Genomic DNA, 19,695 nt, shown 5'->3' with positions numbered 1-19,695 from the left:
AAGCAACATAGTGAGCCATCTTCTTGGGTTGTGGCTATGTGTGGGATTACATATGTTCGCCAACAACTCACTCTTAAAAATTGAAGAATCAATGAATCCCATGTTTACTGTCTAGCTTGTCACTTGGACATGACTAGAGATTTGAAAAGCAAACCATGTCCGGTTTTTTATATTTTCACAAGCACAGACTTTCCTGAGCTGGTGAATTTGCTTTTTTTTAGGCAAATATTTGGACATGCTCTTGCCACGGTGCACAAGTTTCAAAAACTTAAGTGTTCAAAGTTATACGCTAAATCCAACAATATATGAAGAACTGTAATGTAAACCGGTCAAGACATTCCAATAGCACAGAATGAAAAGGTATTTTGCAGTTGGACGATATCCTTGTCAAAGGAGCTGAAATAGAAAACTACAGGGTGGGAATTTGCTTGGTAGATCAGGATTTCATATTGCCATACATATCGTAAATTTCTTAAATTCTAAACAGGAGGTGCATTTGGTAAAGCCAGAGTTTAAGAGGGCAGTCTTATTTTCCAATGGATAAACAAGACAGTTTATAGTTAGTCACAGCTTTCACCAGAGTTATTTTCTAATCAGTGTGCTAAGACATATCTTCACTTTTTCACCAGTGGTACAACAATAACTTGCAGTTATACAGCACTTTCATGTAGAAAAATGTTCCAAGGTACTTTCCACAGGTGTACCAAAATAAGGACATTTAGTCAATGAAAGGAATATTCTCGGGGACAAAAAGGTGTATTTTAAAGGGGGTCTTTAAAGTGGAGAAGCAGAGAAGTCCTGAGCATGGGGCCTAGTTAGCTTAAGGTGCAGCTCCCCAAGGTAGGATGGAAGAGGAATAGAAGCAGTGAAGTTGTTTAGAGTTGGGTGGTTTTAAAAACAAGAATCAGTTTCTAAACCCAATGTGTTGAGGGACCAGAAGCCAAGGTAGATCAGCAAGGGCAAGGGTGAGAAATGAATTGGACTTGGTGCAGGATAGGATATGGACAAATTTTTCAATGAGCTGAAGTTTACTTAGGGTGGAGAATAGGAGCCTGGGTGTAGGAGCCTATTAAAATAAGCAAGTCTGGAGATGACAACAGGATGGGCGTGGGTTGCGGTGACAAGCATAAGTGCGGTGACTAGTATAAGTGCAAAGACAGTGATTTAATGGTGTAAGCAATCTTAGTGATGAGAGTGGATATAGGATTGAATCAATACAAGGCTGAGAAAAGTTTAATTCTGCATAGTAAGCACCTAAAATGAGCAATGCAAGTGGTTGAAGGTGACATCCAAACCAGCAGTGAAATTCAGGCTTTCTACAACATGATCAATAAACTGTGTTTTCTGCACCCTAATAGCCTTGAATTCAAATGGCTGGGATTCTTATACTGCTGAGAGTATCAATTCAACCATTAAAAATTAGATACTTCTTTAATAAAAGGATTCTTGACCTTTGTGCTGGTTTCATCATAGCAAATGCTCTTACAGTACAAAAATTCGTCAGAGACTAGAAAATTACCAAAATAAATCGATGAAGAACTAACAACATACAACAGTACTATTAAGCAGTTACCATAAAAGTTCACACTAATCACTGTACAGTGGTCTTGCAGAGGTAGCACACAAAGGGCAGAATTTTTCACTTGGCTGGTGGGCTCGGCGGGAGCGGGTGGGGGTGGTTAGAAGACTCAGCCACCACCCACGATTGGGTGCGCGCCACGATTTTATGCGGGCATGGCAATTAAGGCCCACCCAGCATAATTCACAGCTCCCGAGATCAGTGGGAAGGGGCAGGTGGCAGAGGGGGGTCAATGTTCGCCGGGTCCAATGGCGACCTGACAGCCTATTCAAAAATGGCGTAGACAGCCATCCTAAGGCTGGTTAGTTGCAATATGGAGAATGTCTTCGGACAGCAGGCCAGGTGGAAGGGGAGGTCGGCAGGACAGTTGGCCCCAAGGCTCTCCGATGAGTGCTTCGCTGCCCTCCTCAAGGAGGTGGCAGCACGCCGCAAAATCCTGCTCCCAAGGGACGGCAGGAGGAGGCCCCCTCACCTAATAAAACACGCCTGGGAGGAGGTGGCATCACGGGTCAGCTCCCATGATGTGCTGAGGTGCACATGGGTGCAGTGCTGCAGGCGGTTTAATGGCCTCCTGTGATTGGGATGAGCGAGTACTGTGTTGGCATGGGTCGCTTAGCACAGCAGTTAGGTTGGCCCCCAGCACCTGCCCCTGCACCTCAGAATTTTGTTTTTTTTATTCATTCATTCACAGGATCTGGGCTTCACTGGCTAGGTCAGCATTTATTACCCATCCCTAGTTGCCCGTGAGAAGGTGCTAGTGAGCTGTCTTCTTGAACCGCTGCAGTCCACGTGGTGAAGGTACACCCACAGTGCTGTTAGGGGGCAAGTTCCAGGATTTGGACCCAGCAACAGTGAAGGAACAGCGAAAAATTTCCAAGTCAGGATGCTGGGTGACTTGGAGGGGAACTTTCAGGTGGCGGTGTTCCCATCTATCTGCTGCTCTTGTCCTTCTAGGTGGTAGTGGTTGTGGGTTTGGAAGTGCTTAACAGTGTGAGTGGCAAATGTCATGGAGGCAGCATCTGGGCAAGGGGGTGAGCCCTGGCTGCTTGGAATGAGTGTATTGTGGCTCTAGGGTTACGAATTGGATGAGCCCTGTTAGGTTTTACTCAGGTTGGGGTGGCAAGGCAGCAATGGCAATGCAGGTACAGGGTGGATTAATCAATGCTCCTCTCTCCTTTCAGGGGAAGACAAGATACAATAATGCTGAGCAGCTGCGGTCTGGCGGGGGACAGCACCACCTTCTGATCCTCACCAGATACAAGCAGGAGGCACTGGAGCTGGAGAGACACCATGTGCCTAGATCAACCAGCCACAGTGAGGTTGGGGTGCCACTGGGAGGTAAGAGTGCCATGCACTGAGGACACAATGTCTGTCATTGCAACCATTCCACTGTTAACTGTACATTGATTTCGGCCTCCAACATGGGATCCCCACTGATAATGGAAAGACGAGTGCATCCTGATCCGGGTGCCAGGCATGCACGTTAACAGTGCAACGACTTCAACTAATCAAATGTCCTTGTTCTTCCTTTCAGCCTCACCAGAGCACGCCCGGCCTCAGGAGGCTGAGGACCGCCACTGACCCCTGAGGGTACAGAAGACATGAATGCACCAGCATCACACCCTGTTAGCCAGGCAGGCACCAGCGCAGTTACCAGCACCTCGGTGGGAATAAGATCGTCGGCTAGTATCTCGGTGCACAGCGGTGAGGGCACTTCACACTCACTTGAGGTGAAGGCGGAGGCAAAGAGTGCCCAGGGTGCCGGCAGTCAGAGGACTGCTGGTGATCAGGAGCATGCTCAGTCGGTGGCTGATGATGTGTCTCTGGAGTCATCCCTGAGGCAGCAGATGCTGGAAGTCCAGCAGGGCGTGTGGGAGGATCTGGCGGAGATACATGAGGGAATGTGTGCCATGGTCTCCGTGATGGAGTCGTCCATGTGGAGCATGAGCAATGCAATGACCCTCATGGCCGAGCGCATTGCCTCCTCCATGGAGGAAGTGATGACTCTCATGGAGAGGCTCCTCCAGGAGAACAATCAGGGCTTCTTGGGGATACACTCGGACCACCTCAGGTGGTCAGTGTCAGTGTGGGAGATAGATTGGGCACCCAGTATCCCAGATAGGTGCCTATCCATCAATGGTGAGCAGGGAGGTCCAAAGCGGCCTCAAATTGGTGCACGAGCTGCTTGTTATCTCTCAGGCTCCTCTCAGGGCGCTCCGGATGACGACAACAGCTCCTCTGCCAGTGACCATGGCATCTGATAAGGCTGTGGTGACTGGGGAAATGCCAGCTGTGCCACTGGCCGCTCCCTCCCAGGCGGGGCCAGCAAGGGCCTGAGGATGCCCGCCAAGGTCATCGAGGCCAACAGGACAGCAGAGTGAGCAGGCTGTCTCCAACGCTGGTGCCAGCGATGGGGGAGCACCTAGACATTGCATCTGCAAACGTAACCAAAAAGCACCTTAGGCACAACACAGGCTTATCACAAGTGGTTTTCTTTTGCCCCACTTTTAAGTTACTGTTAAGTTGGTGTGCTGTTCAACACCTTTTCATTTAGTTTGATTTATGTATGCCAAGCTGCAAATCATTAAATGTATTGGTTCTCAACAAGGCTCTGGGTGCTTCATTAGTTCCGTAGGTAAAGGGGAACCCATGATGTTATGAGTGATAAAAACAAAAAGCTAAAAGCTACTGCGGATGCTGGAAATCCAAAACAAAAACAGAATTACCTGGAAAAACTCAGCAGGTCTGGCAGCATCGGTGGAGAAGAAAACAGTTGACGTTTCGAGTCCTCATGACCCTTCGGCAGAACTGAAGTATAGTTAGGAGAGAGGTGAAATATAAGCTGGTTTAAGGTGGGGGGGCAGGGGGAGAGAGAAGTTGAGGGCGGGGTGGTTGTAGGGATAAGCAAGCAGTGATAGGAGCAGATAATCAAAAGATGTCACAGACAAAAGGATCAAAGAGGTGTTGAAGGTGGTGATATTATCTAAGAAAAGTGCTAATTAAGAATGGATGGCAGGATACTCAAGGTACAGCTCTGTTGGGGGTGGGGTGGAAAGACTAACAAAGTAGTGGTTGTAGATTTAAAAATAATGGAAATAGGTGGGAAAAGAAGAATCTATATAAATTATTGAAAAAAAAGGGGGAGGGAGAAGAAACGGGGTGGGGATGGGGGGAGGGGGAGTTTAAGATCTAAAGTTGTTGAATTCAATATTCAGCCCGGAAGGCTGTAAAGTGCCTAGTCGGAAGATGAGGTGCTGTTCCTCCAGTTTGTGTTGGGCTTCACTGGAAATTATGAGTATATGTTATGAGTGACTTGTTTGTCATTGAGCTTTATTGAAATGGCACATAGTTCATGTTGTTGACCAAGCAAATGTTTCTCTCAGGTATCAAATATGGAGCCTGCAGCCCTGGCCGTGTTGGTGGTTCATCTTTGGTAGGCTATCTGAAGGAGCGTTGGATCAAAGCCTCCCAGGTGTACCTGCCTCCCGGGAGGTTGCCCAGGTCGGCGTCTATCCCCTCAGCGTTCTCCTGAGCATGTTCGTCCTCAGGCCCACTACTAGACTCATCGTCTGCTACCAGAGCAGCTGCGTCAACATCTTCTTCCTCCACTGAATCCCCCCTTTCCAGTGCCAGATTGTGGAGGGCGCAGCATGCAACCACTATCAGTGACACACAATCTGGGGGATATTGGCGCGCACCCCCTGAACGGTCCAGGCATCGGAAATGCATCTTGAGAAGACCGATGGTTCTCTCTACCACTGCCCTTATGGAGGCATGGCTCCTATTGTACCGCTGCTCGGCCTCTGTTCTTGGATGGTGGAGGGGCGTCATGAGCCACCTTTTCAGGGGATAGCCCTTGTCACCCACCAGCCATCCATCCAGCTGGGCTAGAGCACTGAAGAGCCTCGGCACATGGGAGTGTCTCAGGATGTATGTGTCATGGGAGCTGCCTGGGTACCTTGCACAAACTTGCACAATCTGCATCCTATGGTCACACACTATCTGAACGTTCACAGAGCAGAATCCCTCCCTGTTGACGAAGGCTCCTGGCTCACCCACTGGTGCCTTGATGGCCACATGTGTGCAGTCCATTGCACCCTGGACGTGGGGGAACCCAGCAATCACGGCAAAGCCTCTGGCTCGCTCTGCCTGGCTGGCCTCATCCGTGCGGTAGTGAATGAAAGTCAATGCATGCCTGAACAGAGTGCCTGCCACCAGCTTGACAACTGTGGATAGCTGATTGGGAGACTCCACAAAGATTACCCACCGATCCTTTGAAAGAGCCGTAGGCACAGAAGTTGAGGGCAACCATGACCTTCAGCGCCACTAGCATGGGGCGTCCACCCACACAGTTGGAGCTGATCTCAAGGCCGACCATCTGACAGATGGAGGTCACTGTCTCTCGAGAGATGGCGCCTCCTTCAGCACTGCACCTCAGGCACATTGAGGTAGCTGCGTCGCCGCCTGTAAACCCTGGCAGCAGGATCTTCTGCGGATCCTTCCGCCTTGGACTTCCTGTTGGCCTGCGCCCCTTGTGCCTGTGCATGTCCTCCCATAGGTGGCTCCCCTGGAGGCTGAATAGGGACACCTAGCCTCCTCCCCGCCTCCTCAGAGGCGGCTCCTGTGGAGAGCACAATCCCCAGTCCCAGGGTAAGGGAAGGCTGTCTCATACCTGGAAGGCCCCAAGAGTTATGATTCCTCCAGAGTCCTGAACTGAAGCCTGTTATTTCCGTGAAAACAGCTCTGAAGTGAAATGAAGTTGTCCTGTTCGCACAAGCAAGGAGCAGTAAGTAATAAACTAAAGTTCTAACAACTGGTAGTAGCGAGCCCACTCACCCCTCTTTTCCCACCCATGGATGAGGTTTTAAAAAATGTGGCCTACCCGCCTGCCCGTTGCATCTGTGCGACACCCTGAAAATCGCACAGGCTGCGAAAAATCGATGTCAATTGCTGTCTTAAGGGCCTTAACTGGCCCATTAATTAATGGTGGGCGCGCCTCCGAATTCATAGCGCGCCCACCTTCCAAAATATCGCGATGGCGCGCGGTGACGTCGGGACGAACGCCTGATGTCATCACGCATCATTTTACGCACAGGCGTGTCCCCGCAAGTCAACTGTGAAATTCTGCCCAAAGTGTCAAATATAACGAATTTCTAAACAACTTCAAATTACACTGTGAAAGTAGGAACAAAGTGACACAGCTTCAAACTAGTAAATGGCAAATTAAGAGCTCATGTAAAACAGACATTGATCAATGGACTTCCGGATAGGATTGTGAAAATATTTAAGAAAGAAATGGATGTTGCAAAGGGGTAAATATCAAGTCTTTCGGCATGAGCCAAAATGGGCCAAATGATTTTGCTTATCTGTATCTACCTTGTGACCTAAGTATAAATTGGACATCAGGTAATGAAATACACATTTTATTTTAAAAAATACATTAAGAATATTGTAAACCAGAAAAGAGTATCGTTGTTCCCGGAGTCCAGATGCCTCTGAAATCTATTTTTTAAAATGTTGTTTTTTGAAAGAAGCCTTTTTACTTCACTAAATTCTCATGCAATATGGAAATAAAGTCCTCCACCAATAACACCAAAGATTGACAGCACACAGGCTCACTTCTGCATTAACTGGCGAGATTGGTTTACAATCTCAATTAAGATACCAAGAAAAATAGCTCAGGTGCTTCCCTGCAGAGATGAAGGAAAATCTCAGGGAGATTCAAGGCAGGCTGGATTTGTAACCCCTTGCATGAGTTGGGAGCAGGTTCTTTATTACAATTCTTGAATTGATGAATACAGACAGGTTGAGGCAAGGAAGGGGAAAGTAAATATATAGCCAGAAGAATCTGTATTGTTTCATCAAAACCTTTAAATGGACAAATATGAAAGGAACAGAGTTAGCTTCAAGTTCTTTACATATCAGCAATAATGGATGGTAATGGGGTTAATGGCAAGAGTATGCAACTCTGAGGTGCTTTGCAACTTGTACAGGCGCTAGTGGCAAAACAATTAAACCAATAAGACACTGGTACATAGTTGCAGCAGATGATTATCTGCTATATAGTGCTATATGCTTAAAAATAGTTTTTCCTCCTTTAGTTCCAAAGTGATGTGTCAAAATGACTTGCATAGATTGATCACAAATGAGGAAATCGTCCATAATGTGAGAGATATCAGAGATGCAACTAGAAGCTAGATGGCAACTGTGCCACACAAAAATGGAAACCAGGCCTAAAGGAAACTACAATTTGGCAACTGCATATTTAGCACCTTCTCAGCTTTGAAAGGCACTTTTTTAAAAAAAAGGACACTCAAGATGAATGCAAGATACAGAATGTTAAATAATAGTGGCATCTTTGTACCTTGCTCCTGACTTCTGGATGAGATGCTGAGGGAGTAAAATGTAACAGGAGGGTATTGATTTTACTTCTTTTAATTTCTACTTTCATTTCAACACTGGCTATCTAATAAAACTATTCCTAAAACTAATGACCTGCATGTTGGAAAAAGCTACAAAGCTCCACGTTTGCATTTCTTTTACATACATGCAATTAAAAATAGTTCCACTACTATCTGTATTTACCTTTTTTTGCCCTATGAGGGTATCAGCAATATGCGCACCCTTTCCTGAATAAAATGACAGACACGAAGAAATGCTAGAAAATGTGCCAGTTGGGCTTGCCGTTCGATTTTCTCTCTAGTTGAGGCAGTGCTGAGCATCTTAAGAGTACAAACCCTTTAGAAACCATTCTCAGACTTATTTAACACAAAGCACTTGTAAACTATCTCTGAACAGAGTGATTCCAGAATAAACAGGCAAACAGGGGAGGAGCTACTCGAGGATTCCCAGCGTCTCCATGTCACTATATTGGTGAATTCAGGATTTCAAGGGGGAAGGACCGCTTGATTTCCAAAGCTTTTTATAGCCATTTTTCCTTGTCTCTGTTCAATGACTTTTTATCCTTCCCAAGTTGCTTGAAAGAATTATAATGATCTGGAATCTGGCAAAATCTGAGTATGCTAATGTAAAAGCACAGTAGTAATATATTTGAATTTCTTCTGCACTAAATTAGGCCAGACATTGTTTGTGGCATATGTTAGAAAACTTCAAAAATAATTATTTCTAGATAGTTAACAACAAACTGTCAACAGAAAACTAGTCAACAGCACATCAGCCACATGAGTAGGCCAGAGCAGTCAACATCCCATTTGGGTCACTTGATTCAAACCAGTTGACAATTAATGAGGTCATCAACTCCATAAAAACAGGGCAGAAGTATGTATGTTTCACATGGAGTCACTCAAATACATCATTTTACCTTAGACATTTATAAAAAAGCACAGCACAAGGCACAGTGCATTACTGTTGTTCACATTTCCAGGAGCAGGACATGTTTTGAATGCTCAGCACAGAAAAATCTAACCAAGTGTTAGGGATCTACCCTGCAAATCTCATGACTTGTTCACAAGTTAGCTCTGGAAACTTATTGTGGGCTTATGCAATGTAAGGATGACTTCAGTCATCAAACAATGCATGCATTAAAAAAATGCAACAAAGACTATTCTCCATTAACATCTTCCCAAGCCAAGGAACTAAGCTGTATCACAACTGGTTTGTGACAAGTTCAAAACTGTAAGATCCCATCAGTAAATTTATTTTAATATACCATACAAAATAGCTTCAGGCTTATAATAGTAACTCTTAGGATTAAGAGTGGGAAGTAGGCAGGATTTTGCAGGTGATCTATTTCTCACAAGAAAAACTGCATCCTGAAATTAGTTGCCTATATAAAAAAAATTATTAAATTGCATCAGTTAGCTCATGCCACATGTTAGTACACTAAAATGCTTTCCCATAGAGTGAAGTTTGGTTTAGATAGGATATATTTTTTAAACAGCATTCGTGATCTTCACCATAACTGTCTGGTATGCTGAATGAATGTTCTCAAAATGATTGTTGAGATGAGAAAGGGATGGGATAGGAGAGGGGAAAAATAGTGCTCCATCCTACTATCAGATAATTGTTGGATGACCTGAGCGGTACACAATAAAAGTGAAATAATTCTCAAAAATCAATGAAAGTCAGACACAAGTTTCCAATATTATTCCAATATTTGAGCCTCAGCAGTAATAAACTCATCATCCACATTTGTGTTCGGTCTCATCTGTTCTCAGCTGGGTCACTGATGACTACTCAAGAAGCAGCAGTGTTGTTCTAAAGGCTGGATAGTAAGCAACTCATTAAGCCTCTACCTCCAGTCAAAGGAAGTACATATGGAAATGCCGAAAGAACACTGACTTATGCTCCAACAGAGAGCTCTATATAACCTTAGCATTCATCCAAATGTGTTCCCTGATTTACAATTTTGAGCCACTGGGGCTTTTAAAAAATGCAGAGGGGAGTGTAACTAGGAAATGTGTGTGCTGCTATGCAACAACTTATGGTCAATGTTTTATAATTTTCCACTTAATTGTAGCTTAAGAAAAAAGTGTCGAAGAAGAATGTACAATAATTCCAAAGCAACATTCTCTGAATGATCCATCAAGACATTTGTTGCGACTTCCTGATGAGCAATAATCCCAACTGCCTCGCTATTTTCTTTTGCTGACCTTCTCATTCAGTCCGCTAACTGTTGGTTAATCTTATCAACCTTTCTCCTGTACCAATTAGTAAACCCGCCATAACTGTTAATTGTATATCAATTGTGTTTAATTCAAATGCAGGTGGAGGGCATTAATTGGCATTTTGTTTAAACACGAGGTACTTATTGAAACTTGTGCACACCTAACTCAATTACACCGCAAGTAATGCTTCACTCTGTAAACAAATTTAAATGAGTGAAGATTCTATCCAGTTCTAGTTTTATCGTTCGGCAACTGGCTTTCTGGAGTTGAACAACCACCCCCTCAAACTCTCCCACTGGATCAACAATCAATACCCCAATCTGCATTTCCTGACAGAATGTGTGCACCCTTGAGAACAAGGCCCTTGCCATCCATGGCCTATTGTGCATAATGACACTGACATCATGGTCTTAACCAAAACTTGGCTCACGTCTTGTTCCTCACTCAGAGCTCACCGCCTGGCTGTACTTTTCACCGCCTATACCATCCAAACTAACAAATTGTAGTGTAGTGGCCTTTATTCACAAATCATACTTTGGTCCCTACACCTACTCCTCTGGCACCTTATTCCATGCTTCTTGTCCCTCCTTTAAAATCCTTAATTGGCATCATTCTCATACCCCACAACCCAAGTTTATCTCCAAAATCTCCTTTCTCCTTTCCTCAGTCTCTGCACTGAGGGCCTCCAAAAACTCAGTGATTTCCATTTCCATCTTGACTCACCATGTTCTCTCTCTCCTTGATTTCACTGCTCTCCTGTCCTTGTTAAACATCTCCTATCAATAGGACACACTGAGAATTTGCCAGCTCCCATGGCATGCATCATGGATAAAGCCATCTCTGATCAATGTCTTGTACCTGTCTCACATATTAACCGAGCCCTTCTAACCCACCTCCTTCTACAACTGTCCATGTGTCCTAACTGCACTTTCAAACTCCTAAATACCTAGCCTTTTGCCTTACATTTGGCACAATAACTCTGTAGCTGCTGACCTGTTCAATGACTTCCTCTTTTCTGTCTTTGAACCCAGCAAAGCCCTTAATCTATCCCACTTTGATCATTCTCCTGTTCAGTCACCCACTTTTACTACCACAACTCCAAGGGGTGCAAGACTTGAGGCATATAACATAATTTTATACCAATCAAGGAATATTGGGCCTCACTCTCCTCTGCTAAACCACCGAATGCTCTAGGTCATCCTGTTGTGCAAAGGTAATCAGGCAGCTTTTTCCCTATTCACCCTTTCCACAAAGCCTCCTCTCTGCCCCTCCACCCTCACATCTAACAAGTGTAAAAGGCTCATGGGCTTCTGTCATTGAGATTGAAACCATCCATTCAACTGCTTACAACCCAAACAATCCCCATCCACCACCACTCTCCTCTGTCTGGCTGAACTTGTTCTCTCACTGAACAATTTCTCCTCAAACTCGTATCACTTCCTCCAAATAAAAGGTGTGGCTATGGGTACCCACATGGGCCCCAGTTATGCCTGTCTCTTTATGGGGTATGTGGAACATTCCTTGTTCCAGTCCTACTCAGGCCCCCTCCCACAACTCTTTCTCCGGTACATCGATGACTGCTTCAGTGCCGCTTCATGCTCTCGTCTAGACCTGGAAAAATGTATTAATTTTGCTTCCAATTTCCACCCATCATTTTCACATGGTCCATCGCTGACACTTCTCTTCCCTTCCTTGACCCCTCTGTCTAAATTTCTGGTGATAGACTGTCCACCAATGTTCATTACAAGCCTACCGACTCCCACAGCTACCTCGACTACAGCTCCTCACACCCTGCTTCCTGTAAGGACTCCATCCAATTCTCTCAATTCATTTGCCTCCAACGCATCTGTTCTGATGATGCCACTTTCCAAAACAGTTCTACTGACCTGTCTTCCTTTTTCCTTAACCGAGGTTTTCCATCCACGGTGGTTGACAGGGGCCTCAACCGTGTCCGGCCCATCTCCCGCGCATCTGCCCTCACACCTTCCTCTCCCTCCCAGAACCATGATATGACCCCCCTTGTCCTCACTTATCACCACACCAGCCTCCGCATTCAAAGGATCATCCTCCGCCATTTCCACCAATTCCAGCATGATGCCACCACCAAACACATCTTCCCTTCACCCCCCCCCGTCGGCATTCCGTAGGGACCGATCCCTCCAGGACACCCTGGTCCACTCCTCCATCACTGCCTACACCTCAACCCCCTCCCACGGCACCTTCCCATGCAACTGCAGAAGGTGCAACACCTGCCCCTTTATTTCCCCCCTCCTCACCGTCCAAGGGCCCAAACAGTCCTTTCAAGTGAAGCAGCACTTCACTTGTACTTCCCTCAATTTAGTCTACTGCATTCGTTGCTCCCAATGCAGCCTCCTCTACATTGGAGAGACCAAACGCAGACTGGGTGACTGCTTTGCGGAACACCTTCGGTCTGTCCACAAGTATGACCCAGACCTCCCTGTCGCTTGCCATTTCAACACACCACCCTGCTCTCATGCCCACATGTCCATCCTTGGCCTGCTGAATTGTTCCAGTGAAGCTCAACGCAAACTGGAGGAACAGCACTTCATCTTCCGACTAGGCACTTTACAGCCTTCCGGACTTAACATTGAGTTCAACAATTTCAGATCATGAACTCTCTCCTCCATCCTCGCCCCCTTTCTCCAATAATTTATAATTTTTAAAAACATATTTTTCTTTTCCCACCTATTTCTATTATTTTAAAATTTATTTCCATCCATCGATCCCTTCCCCCTACCCCACCCCCACTAGGGCCATCTGTCACTTGCTCGTCCACCATTAGCACATTCCTTAGCTAATATCACCACCATCAACACCCCTTTGTCCTTTTTTCTATGACATCTTTGGCAATCTCTGCCTCCACCTATCATTGGCCCTCTATCCAGCCCCCTGTCTCACCCCCCTCAAACAGCTTATATTTCACCTCATTTCTATTTTTCTTTAGTTCTGATGAAGAGTCATATGGACTCGGAACGTTAAACGTATTCCTCGCCGCAGATGCTGTCAGACCTGCTGAGTTTTTCCAGCTATTTTTGTTTCAGATTTCCAGCATCCGCAGTATTTTGCTTTTATTCAACTGTTTATGCTGCTTCACTCCTCCCATCTTTCCCCTTGTGAACCAAGCTAAACCTTGCCGTCTCAACTCAGGCCTCCCCCTCCCTCATCTCTGAACCTGTACTTTTCCTTAGTTTTTCTCCCATCTTCCCCCATGGCCTCTGAGTTCATCTTGCCAGAGATCAACGCCTGTTCCCTTGATTACAATCCCACTAAGCTGCTCTTCCTGGATCCATGTTAGGCAATGTTGGTTTCCTCTTCCTAGGTACTGTCCACTTTAAACAACCTCCATTATCACCTCCTCAAAAAAAAATGCCATCAACCCATCTGTCCTCAAACTACCACATTTCCAACCTCCTTGCAGGCACTCAAATTCACGTCTATATTTCCCACAACTCTACATTTGAATCCCCCCAATCATGTTTTGGATTCTGCAAAAACATTGAAACCCTGTCACACACCCCCCCACCCAGGTTACAAATGACAGCTTTGTGATTGTAATCATGGTGCATTTTCCCTCTTCAAATTACCTGCAGCTTTCAACACAATCACCACTTGATCTTCTGCCAACATCTCTCCACTGTTGTCCAGCTCAGTGAGACTGCCATTGCATCGTTCCGTTCTTAGTTATTCAGTCGTAACCAAAGTATCTCCAGTAATGGCTTCTCTTCCTACACCTGCATTGTTACCTCTAGCAGCCCCTCTAGACGTCAATCTATCCCTCCTCTTTCCTGATCTACTGCTGTCCCTAACAACACTAACCAATTACATGTGACCAGCTTCCAAATGGACAGTGATGAAATCCAACTTTACCTCTCCAACATCTCCCTCAACTCTTCCACTGCCTCGGTGTTGTAAGACTATTTGTTGGACACCAGTCTTGAATGAGCTGCAATTTCCTCCAGATAAACATTGGAAGATTAAAGCAACTGATTGCATCCCCCTTCTCGGCCACTGTCTCAGGTTGAATTAGATTTTTTGCAACCTAATTGGTTCAAAGCCATGCTTCCAAATTCATATCCTTTCCATCTTAAAAATTTTCAACTTCCATCTCTGTACTTGTTTTCATACCAGAGGAAAAACACAAAATACCAGCGGTTCAAAGGAATCTAAGAAGAAGTCTAAGTGAGGAACTTAGTCGATTCAGTATTCCTAAGACAAAAATAATAGTAAAAATAATGGGACTTAAGATAGATAAATCCCCAGGACCTGATGGCTTTCAGCCTGGGGTAGTAAAAGAAATAGAATAACTTGCAGATGTGTTAGTCATAGTTTTCCAAAGCTCACTTCTTGGCATGCTGGTAAGGAGGTTAGCAAAAATGAAAGTGTTTGCAATTGCAAGTAACTTTGTAACACTGGTTGGTAATTGGTTGGGAAATAGGAGATCGAGGCTGAAAGGGTTAAATTATGATGATAGATTGTATAAGCTTTTATAAGCTTGTTTTGTATTCCCTCAAGTTTAGAAGATTAAGAGGTTGTCTAATCGAAGTGTTTATAATGTAACCTCTTCCAGACATACAACCCTCCCTGCACCAAAGTAATTTAGGCCACACTCTATGGAATTTGTTTCCTAAACCCCTCTGCCTCTTCTCCTTAAGCCTCTCCTGAAAATTTGCCGATTATGCCAAGCTTTTGATCATTTTTCCAAATCCCTCGCTCTTTTAACTTGCCGTCCAATTTTGCCTAATTATGCCTCAATGAATCATCAAGACATTTTTCTGGAATGTACACTATATAAATACAAGTTATTATTGTTGCAACATTAAAATGACTTTTAAAGGCCTACAATGCATTTAACGTTATATTACTTACCATTTACTTTAGTACCAGTACAATTTTCAGTGATTTCCTCTGAAGGGCTACATAGAACTTCAGAGTCTTTTTTAAGTACAAAACAATCCTAAATAGTCAACTTAGTCAAAACAATGTTTTCCAGTGCTTTGACATTTCCACAATATCGATCTCTGGTATAATTAATTCCTTAAACATTGAAAAATATATCGGCTTTCACCTTAGTTACAATTCTTACACATCTGGAAATATTGTGTCAAATTTCATCCCCCTCGTTCATAATTTTCTTCCATGTTTTCTTCTAGGCAGTGGCTCACAATAGGATTATGCTCCAGCAGGAAAAACAATCTTCCAATATCTCAATCACATTCCTATTTGTCATATAGGTACCTTAATGTAGGCTACTTTACTGTGGAATACAACACTGCCAAGCCCAATGCTGCCCATATCAAACACCCAACATGCGCATATTCCACCAGTAGTCACTGGATAGTGGCCAAGAGTATAAACCTTGGCTAATTTTCCATCTCCCCCCTTTCCCAGTAAACTGCAGGTCCTTGCTCCCTGAAAAGGTCAGAGGAGCAATTTTTTAACATTTATGAAATGGGTCAGAAAAGCATTTACAGAATCAAAAGAATTAACTGAAAACAATTCAGAATGCATTAGCTTTTATTTTCAATGCCAAAATGCTGTAGCAATCCTCAATTAAATACAAGAAAACCAGACCAAAACTACTTTTCCCTACATTACAACAGTGACAATGCTTCAAAAAAATATAAAATTAGCTGTGAAGCATTGTGGGACATGGAGTTTGTGAAAGTTACTTAATATATGCAAGGTCTTCCTTTTCTTTTAAAATGAGTAAAATTTACCTCATCATCATGGACCAGTTCCTTCTTTACCACCTTCATTGCATAAATACAGTCATTTTTCTTCAAGCGTACAAGGAGAACTTTAGCATAGCTGCCACGTCCAATGACTCGTATAAGGTCAAAATCTTGCAAACCTAGCACTGAAGAAATCTTGATTCCATCAACACCATCAACCACCGGTTTGAGATCCTGGAACCCAGATATATATATATATATATATATAAAAAAATTAACAGTTCAAGTATACTTGATAGTTCAAGATCCCTATACACTCAAAAACAAAACATGAATTAACAGGATGAAGCAGTATGAGGTACCTGGAGATATAATGATCCAGTCAAAGCACCAGGCCATGAGGTTTACTGTGACTCCTCTTTGTGCACACCAGATCAACATAAGGAGGTTATTTGGTCCATCGTGCCTGTGTCAGCTCTTTGAAAGCTATCCAATAGTCTTACACCACTGCTCTGCCCTATCGCCATGCAAATGTGACCTGCTAGTCTTTTATAATGACTGAACCCAAGAGCTGAAGGCATAATTTTGCATTAATATACTCCTGTAACTTGGCAGGTAAAAATTAATCTTTTAACCCAAATCTACAATTGACAATTGTTTCATTACTTCACTGAAGCAAATATATTTCTGACTGATTTTACTAATTTGCACACGCTTCTGCTGCATGCTGACAGAAGGCAACAGTCTCTGTTTCATTATTTTCAACATCACTTTCTGAAGGCATCAATTAATGAAAAATAACAAGGTTAATTTCCTTACCGAGACCTTGATCTTAACTCGTATTTTGGTACTTCATTTAACTTAATGCAACTTTTGAAATCTCTCATACCATCCTTGTTAGGGAGAAAGGGTGGTTCAATAAACTATTTGTGCCCTTCTCTTCCAGTTTGAGACACTGATACTTAAGGTCTTGTAATACACGACAGCACATGTACTGAGTATTGGGCATAGAAGTGTAATGGCTATGTTATTAGACTAGCAATCCAGAGACTGGACTACAAATTCAGAGAAATAATCAAATCCCACCATGGGAGTTTGAGGATTTGAATTCAGATTTTAAACATCTGTAAATAAAAAGCTGGTATCAGTAAAAGTGACCATGAAGCTTGTCAGAAAAACCAACAGGTTCAACTAACATCCTTTAGGGAAGGAAACCTGATCTCCTTACCTGGTGTAGTATATGTGACTCAAGTCCCACACCACTGTGGCTGACTCTTAACTGCCTGGCAAGCCACTCAGTTGTATAAAACCATGACAGGAAATCCTAACAGCTTTGTGGGAGCATCTTCATTCTTAATAGCTTCAATCTAAATTGTCTGAAATCTACTCTGTGATCTACTGATTTGGTGTTCAAACATCAGGTGGCAGCTCACCACAGAAATAAAGCATGAAAGTGAGAAGTTTTCCCTTCCCAATTTTCTTTGTTGTTCTTTCTCTCTCTGAGAAACTGGCTTAGGCTAGGTGACAGCTGTGGTTCAGTTGGTAGTGCTCTCATCTATGAGTCACAAGGTTTTGGGTTCAAGTTTCACTTCAGGACCACAAGAACGCAAGAAGTAGGAGCAGGAGTAGACCATAGAGCCCATCGAGCCTGTTCTGCCATTCAATACGATCTTGGATGATCTTGGGCTTCAACTCCACTTTCCCGTTTGTTCCCCATATCCCTCAATTCCCTGAGACACCAAAAATCTGTCTATACCAGCCTTAAATGTATTCATGATGAAGCAACCACAACCCTCTGAGGCAGAGCATTCCAAAGATCCACAACCCTTTGAGTGAAGTAATTTCCCCTCACCTCATTCCTAAATAATCAGCTCCTTTTCCTGAGACTGTGCCCCTGTGATTTAGATTCCCCAACCAGCGGAAACAATCTCAAAGCATCTATCCTATCAAGCCCTTTCAGAATCTTGTTTGTTTCAATGAGATCAATCCTCATTCTTCTAAACTGCACAGAAAATAGACCCAATTTGCTTAATCTCTCATCATAGGACAACCCCCTCATCCCAGGATCAATTTAGCGAACCTTCGCTGTACTGTCTCCAATGTAAGTATACCCTTTCTTAAATGTGAAGGCCAAAACTGCACACAGTACTCTAAATGTGATCTCACCAAAACCCTGTACAACTCTAGCAAGACTTCTTTATTCGGATACTCCAATGCCCTTGCAATAAAGGCCAACATGCCATTTGCCTTCCTAATTGTTTGTTATGCCTGTATGCTAATATTTTGCACTCCTTGTACAAGCACACTCAAGTCTCTTTGAACATCAACACTTACAAGTTCCTCACCTTTTAAAAAAAATTTAGCTTTTCTATTCTTTCAACCAAAGTGAATAACTTCACACTTCCCTACATTATAATCCACCAGCCATCTTGTTGCCCACTCACTTAACCTGTCTACATCTCTTTGCAGTCTCTCTGTGTCCTCCCCACAGCTTACCTTGCCACCTAGCTTTGTATAATCAACAAAGTTCAACACAAAAAAAAATCAAAGCTGGCACTCCAGTGCAGAACTGAGGGTATGCTGCACAGCTGGAAGTGCTGTCTTTTGAGTGGTGGTTGTAAAAGATCCTATGGCACTATTATGAAGAACAGGTAAGTTATCCCTGCAGTCCTGGCCAATAGTTGTCCCTCAAACAAGATCACAAAAACAGATTCTGACCATTATCACATTACTGTTTGTTGTGCACAAAATTGGCTGCTGTGTTTCCTGCATTATGACAATGACTACACTTCAAAAGTACTTCATTGGTTACAAAGAGTTTTCAGACGTCCAGTGGTCATGAAAAGGGCTATAAAAATGCAAGTCTTTTTGTTTTGACTGTTGTATAGGTACTCGCCAAGTATTTAAATCCAACTGCCATTCTGCATGGGTGAACCTGTAAGTATCATTAAAGCTGTTTTAGAGAGTTTCATAGATAAGCCCAATCCTGTCCCTGTCCAAACCCCCACACATGCTCTATCCAGCATTGGTAGCATGGGTCAGGAGTTGGAAATGCTGTTTTCCTCCCCACCGCTGCTCAGGGGTAGTGAAACCAGTAGCAGAAACACAATTTCTGTCTTTTCTGAGATCAGTTAATTGATCACATACCAAGGATGGAACTTGATCCCATCTGATTTATAGGTCTTAAGTACCATAATAAACTCTGCATTTATTCATTATATCATCAGAGATTCCTTAATCTTTAAAGCAGAAACCGTTATGAGCTCTGACACAAAACTCATCATGCATCACTACACATAGGAAACCATAAAGTAGTTTACTGTGAATTGCAAAACCTACCTCTGAGTCATCTGTGACCCTGTCTAATTTAGTCCGACTATGTGGCAGGAATGGTACAACTGTAAAGGAAAGAATCAAGAACTCAAGTTAACTTCATTTACAGGATTTGCAGCACATTTAGTTTGTCTTCTACTGGAAAAAAACACAATCTAGAAATATGAAACAAAAATGGAAATTGCTAGAAATGCACAAGTCACTGATGATGAAAGATATAATCCCCTTCCCAGCAAAATGGTAACCTATCTTATCCTTTTTAGAATAAGAAGTGAAAATGCTAGAAATACTCAGCTGGTCAAGCAGCATCTGTGGAGAGAAACAGAGTTTACATTTTAGGTCAAAGTCCTTTAATCAGAACTGAAAAAGATATAGATGTACCAGTTTTTAAGCAAGTACAAGAACAGGAAATGGAATCAGAGGAGGAAGGAATGAAAAAGGTCAAGATGGAAGGTAGCAGTGG

General features: G+C 43.5%; 1 protein-coding gene across 4 annotated transcripts in view; it reads right to left on the bottom strand.

The window, feature by feature from the left end:
• Positions 1–19,695, bottom strand: part of prkcz (protein kinase C, zeta) — a 555,970-nt gene that overhangs the window by 274,279 nt on the left and 261,996 nt on the right. For all 4 annotated transcript variants that reach the window (XM_078557946.1, XM_078557944.1, XM_078557945.1 and 1 more), the window contains 2 exons: positions 19,239–19,297; positions 15,945–16,133 (listed from right to left, as the gene is read on the bottom strand). In XM_078557946.1, coding sequence (XP_078414072.1) covers positions 15,945–16,133; positions 19,239–19,297 — 248 coding nt within the window. The remainder of the gene's footprint in view (positions 1–15,944; positions 16,134–19,238; positions 19,298–19,695) is intronic.

This window comes from Cetorhinus maximus, chromosome 15 (assembly GCF_964194155.1).
Source record: "Cetorhinus maximus chromosome 15, sCetMax3.hap1.1, whole genome shotgun sequence".
Classification (NCBI taxonomy): domain Eukaryota; kingdom Metazoa; phylum Chordata; class Chondrichthyes; order Lamniformes; family Cetorhinidae; genus Cetorhinus; species Cetorhinus maximus.
Note: the sequence above shows the minus strand (reverse complement) of the source record. Positions and strands in the feature narration are given on the sequence as shown.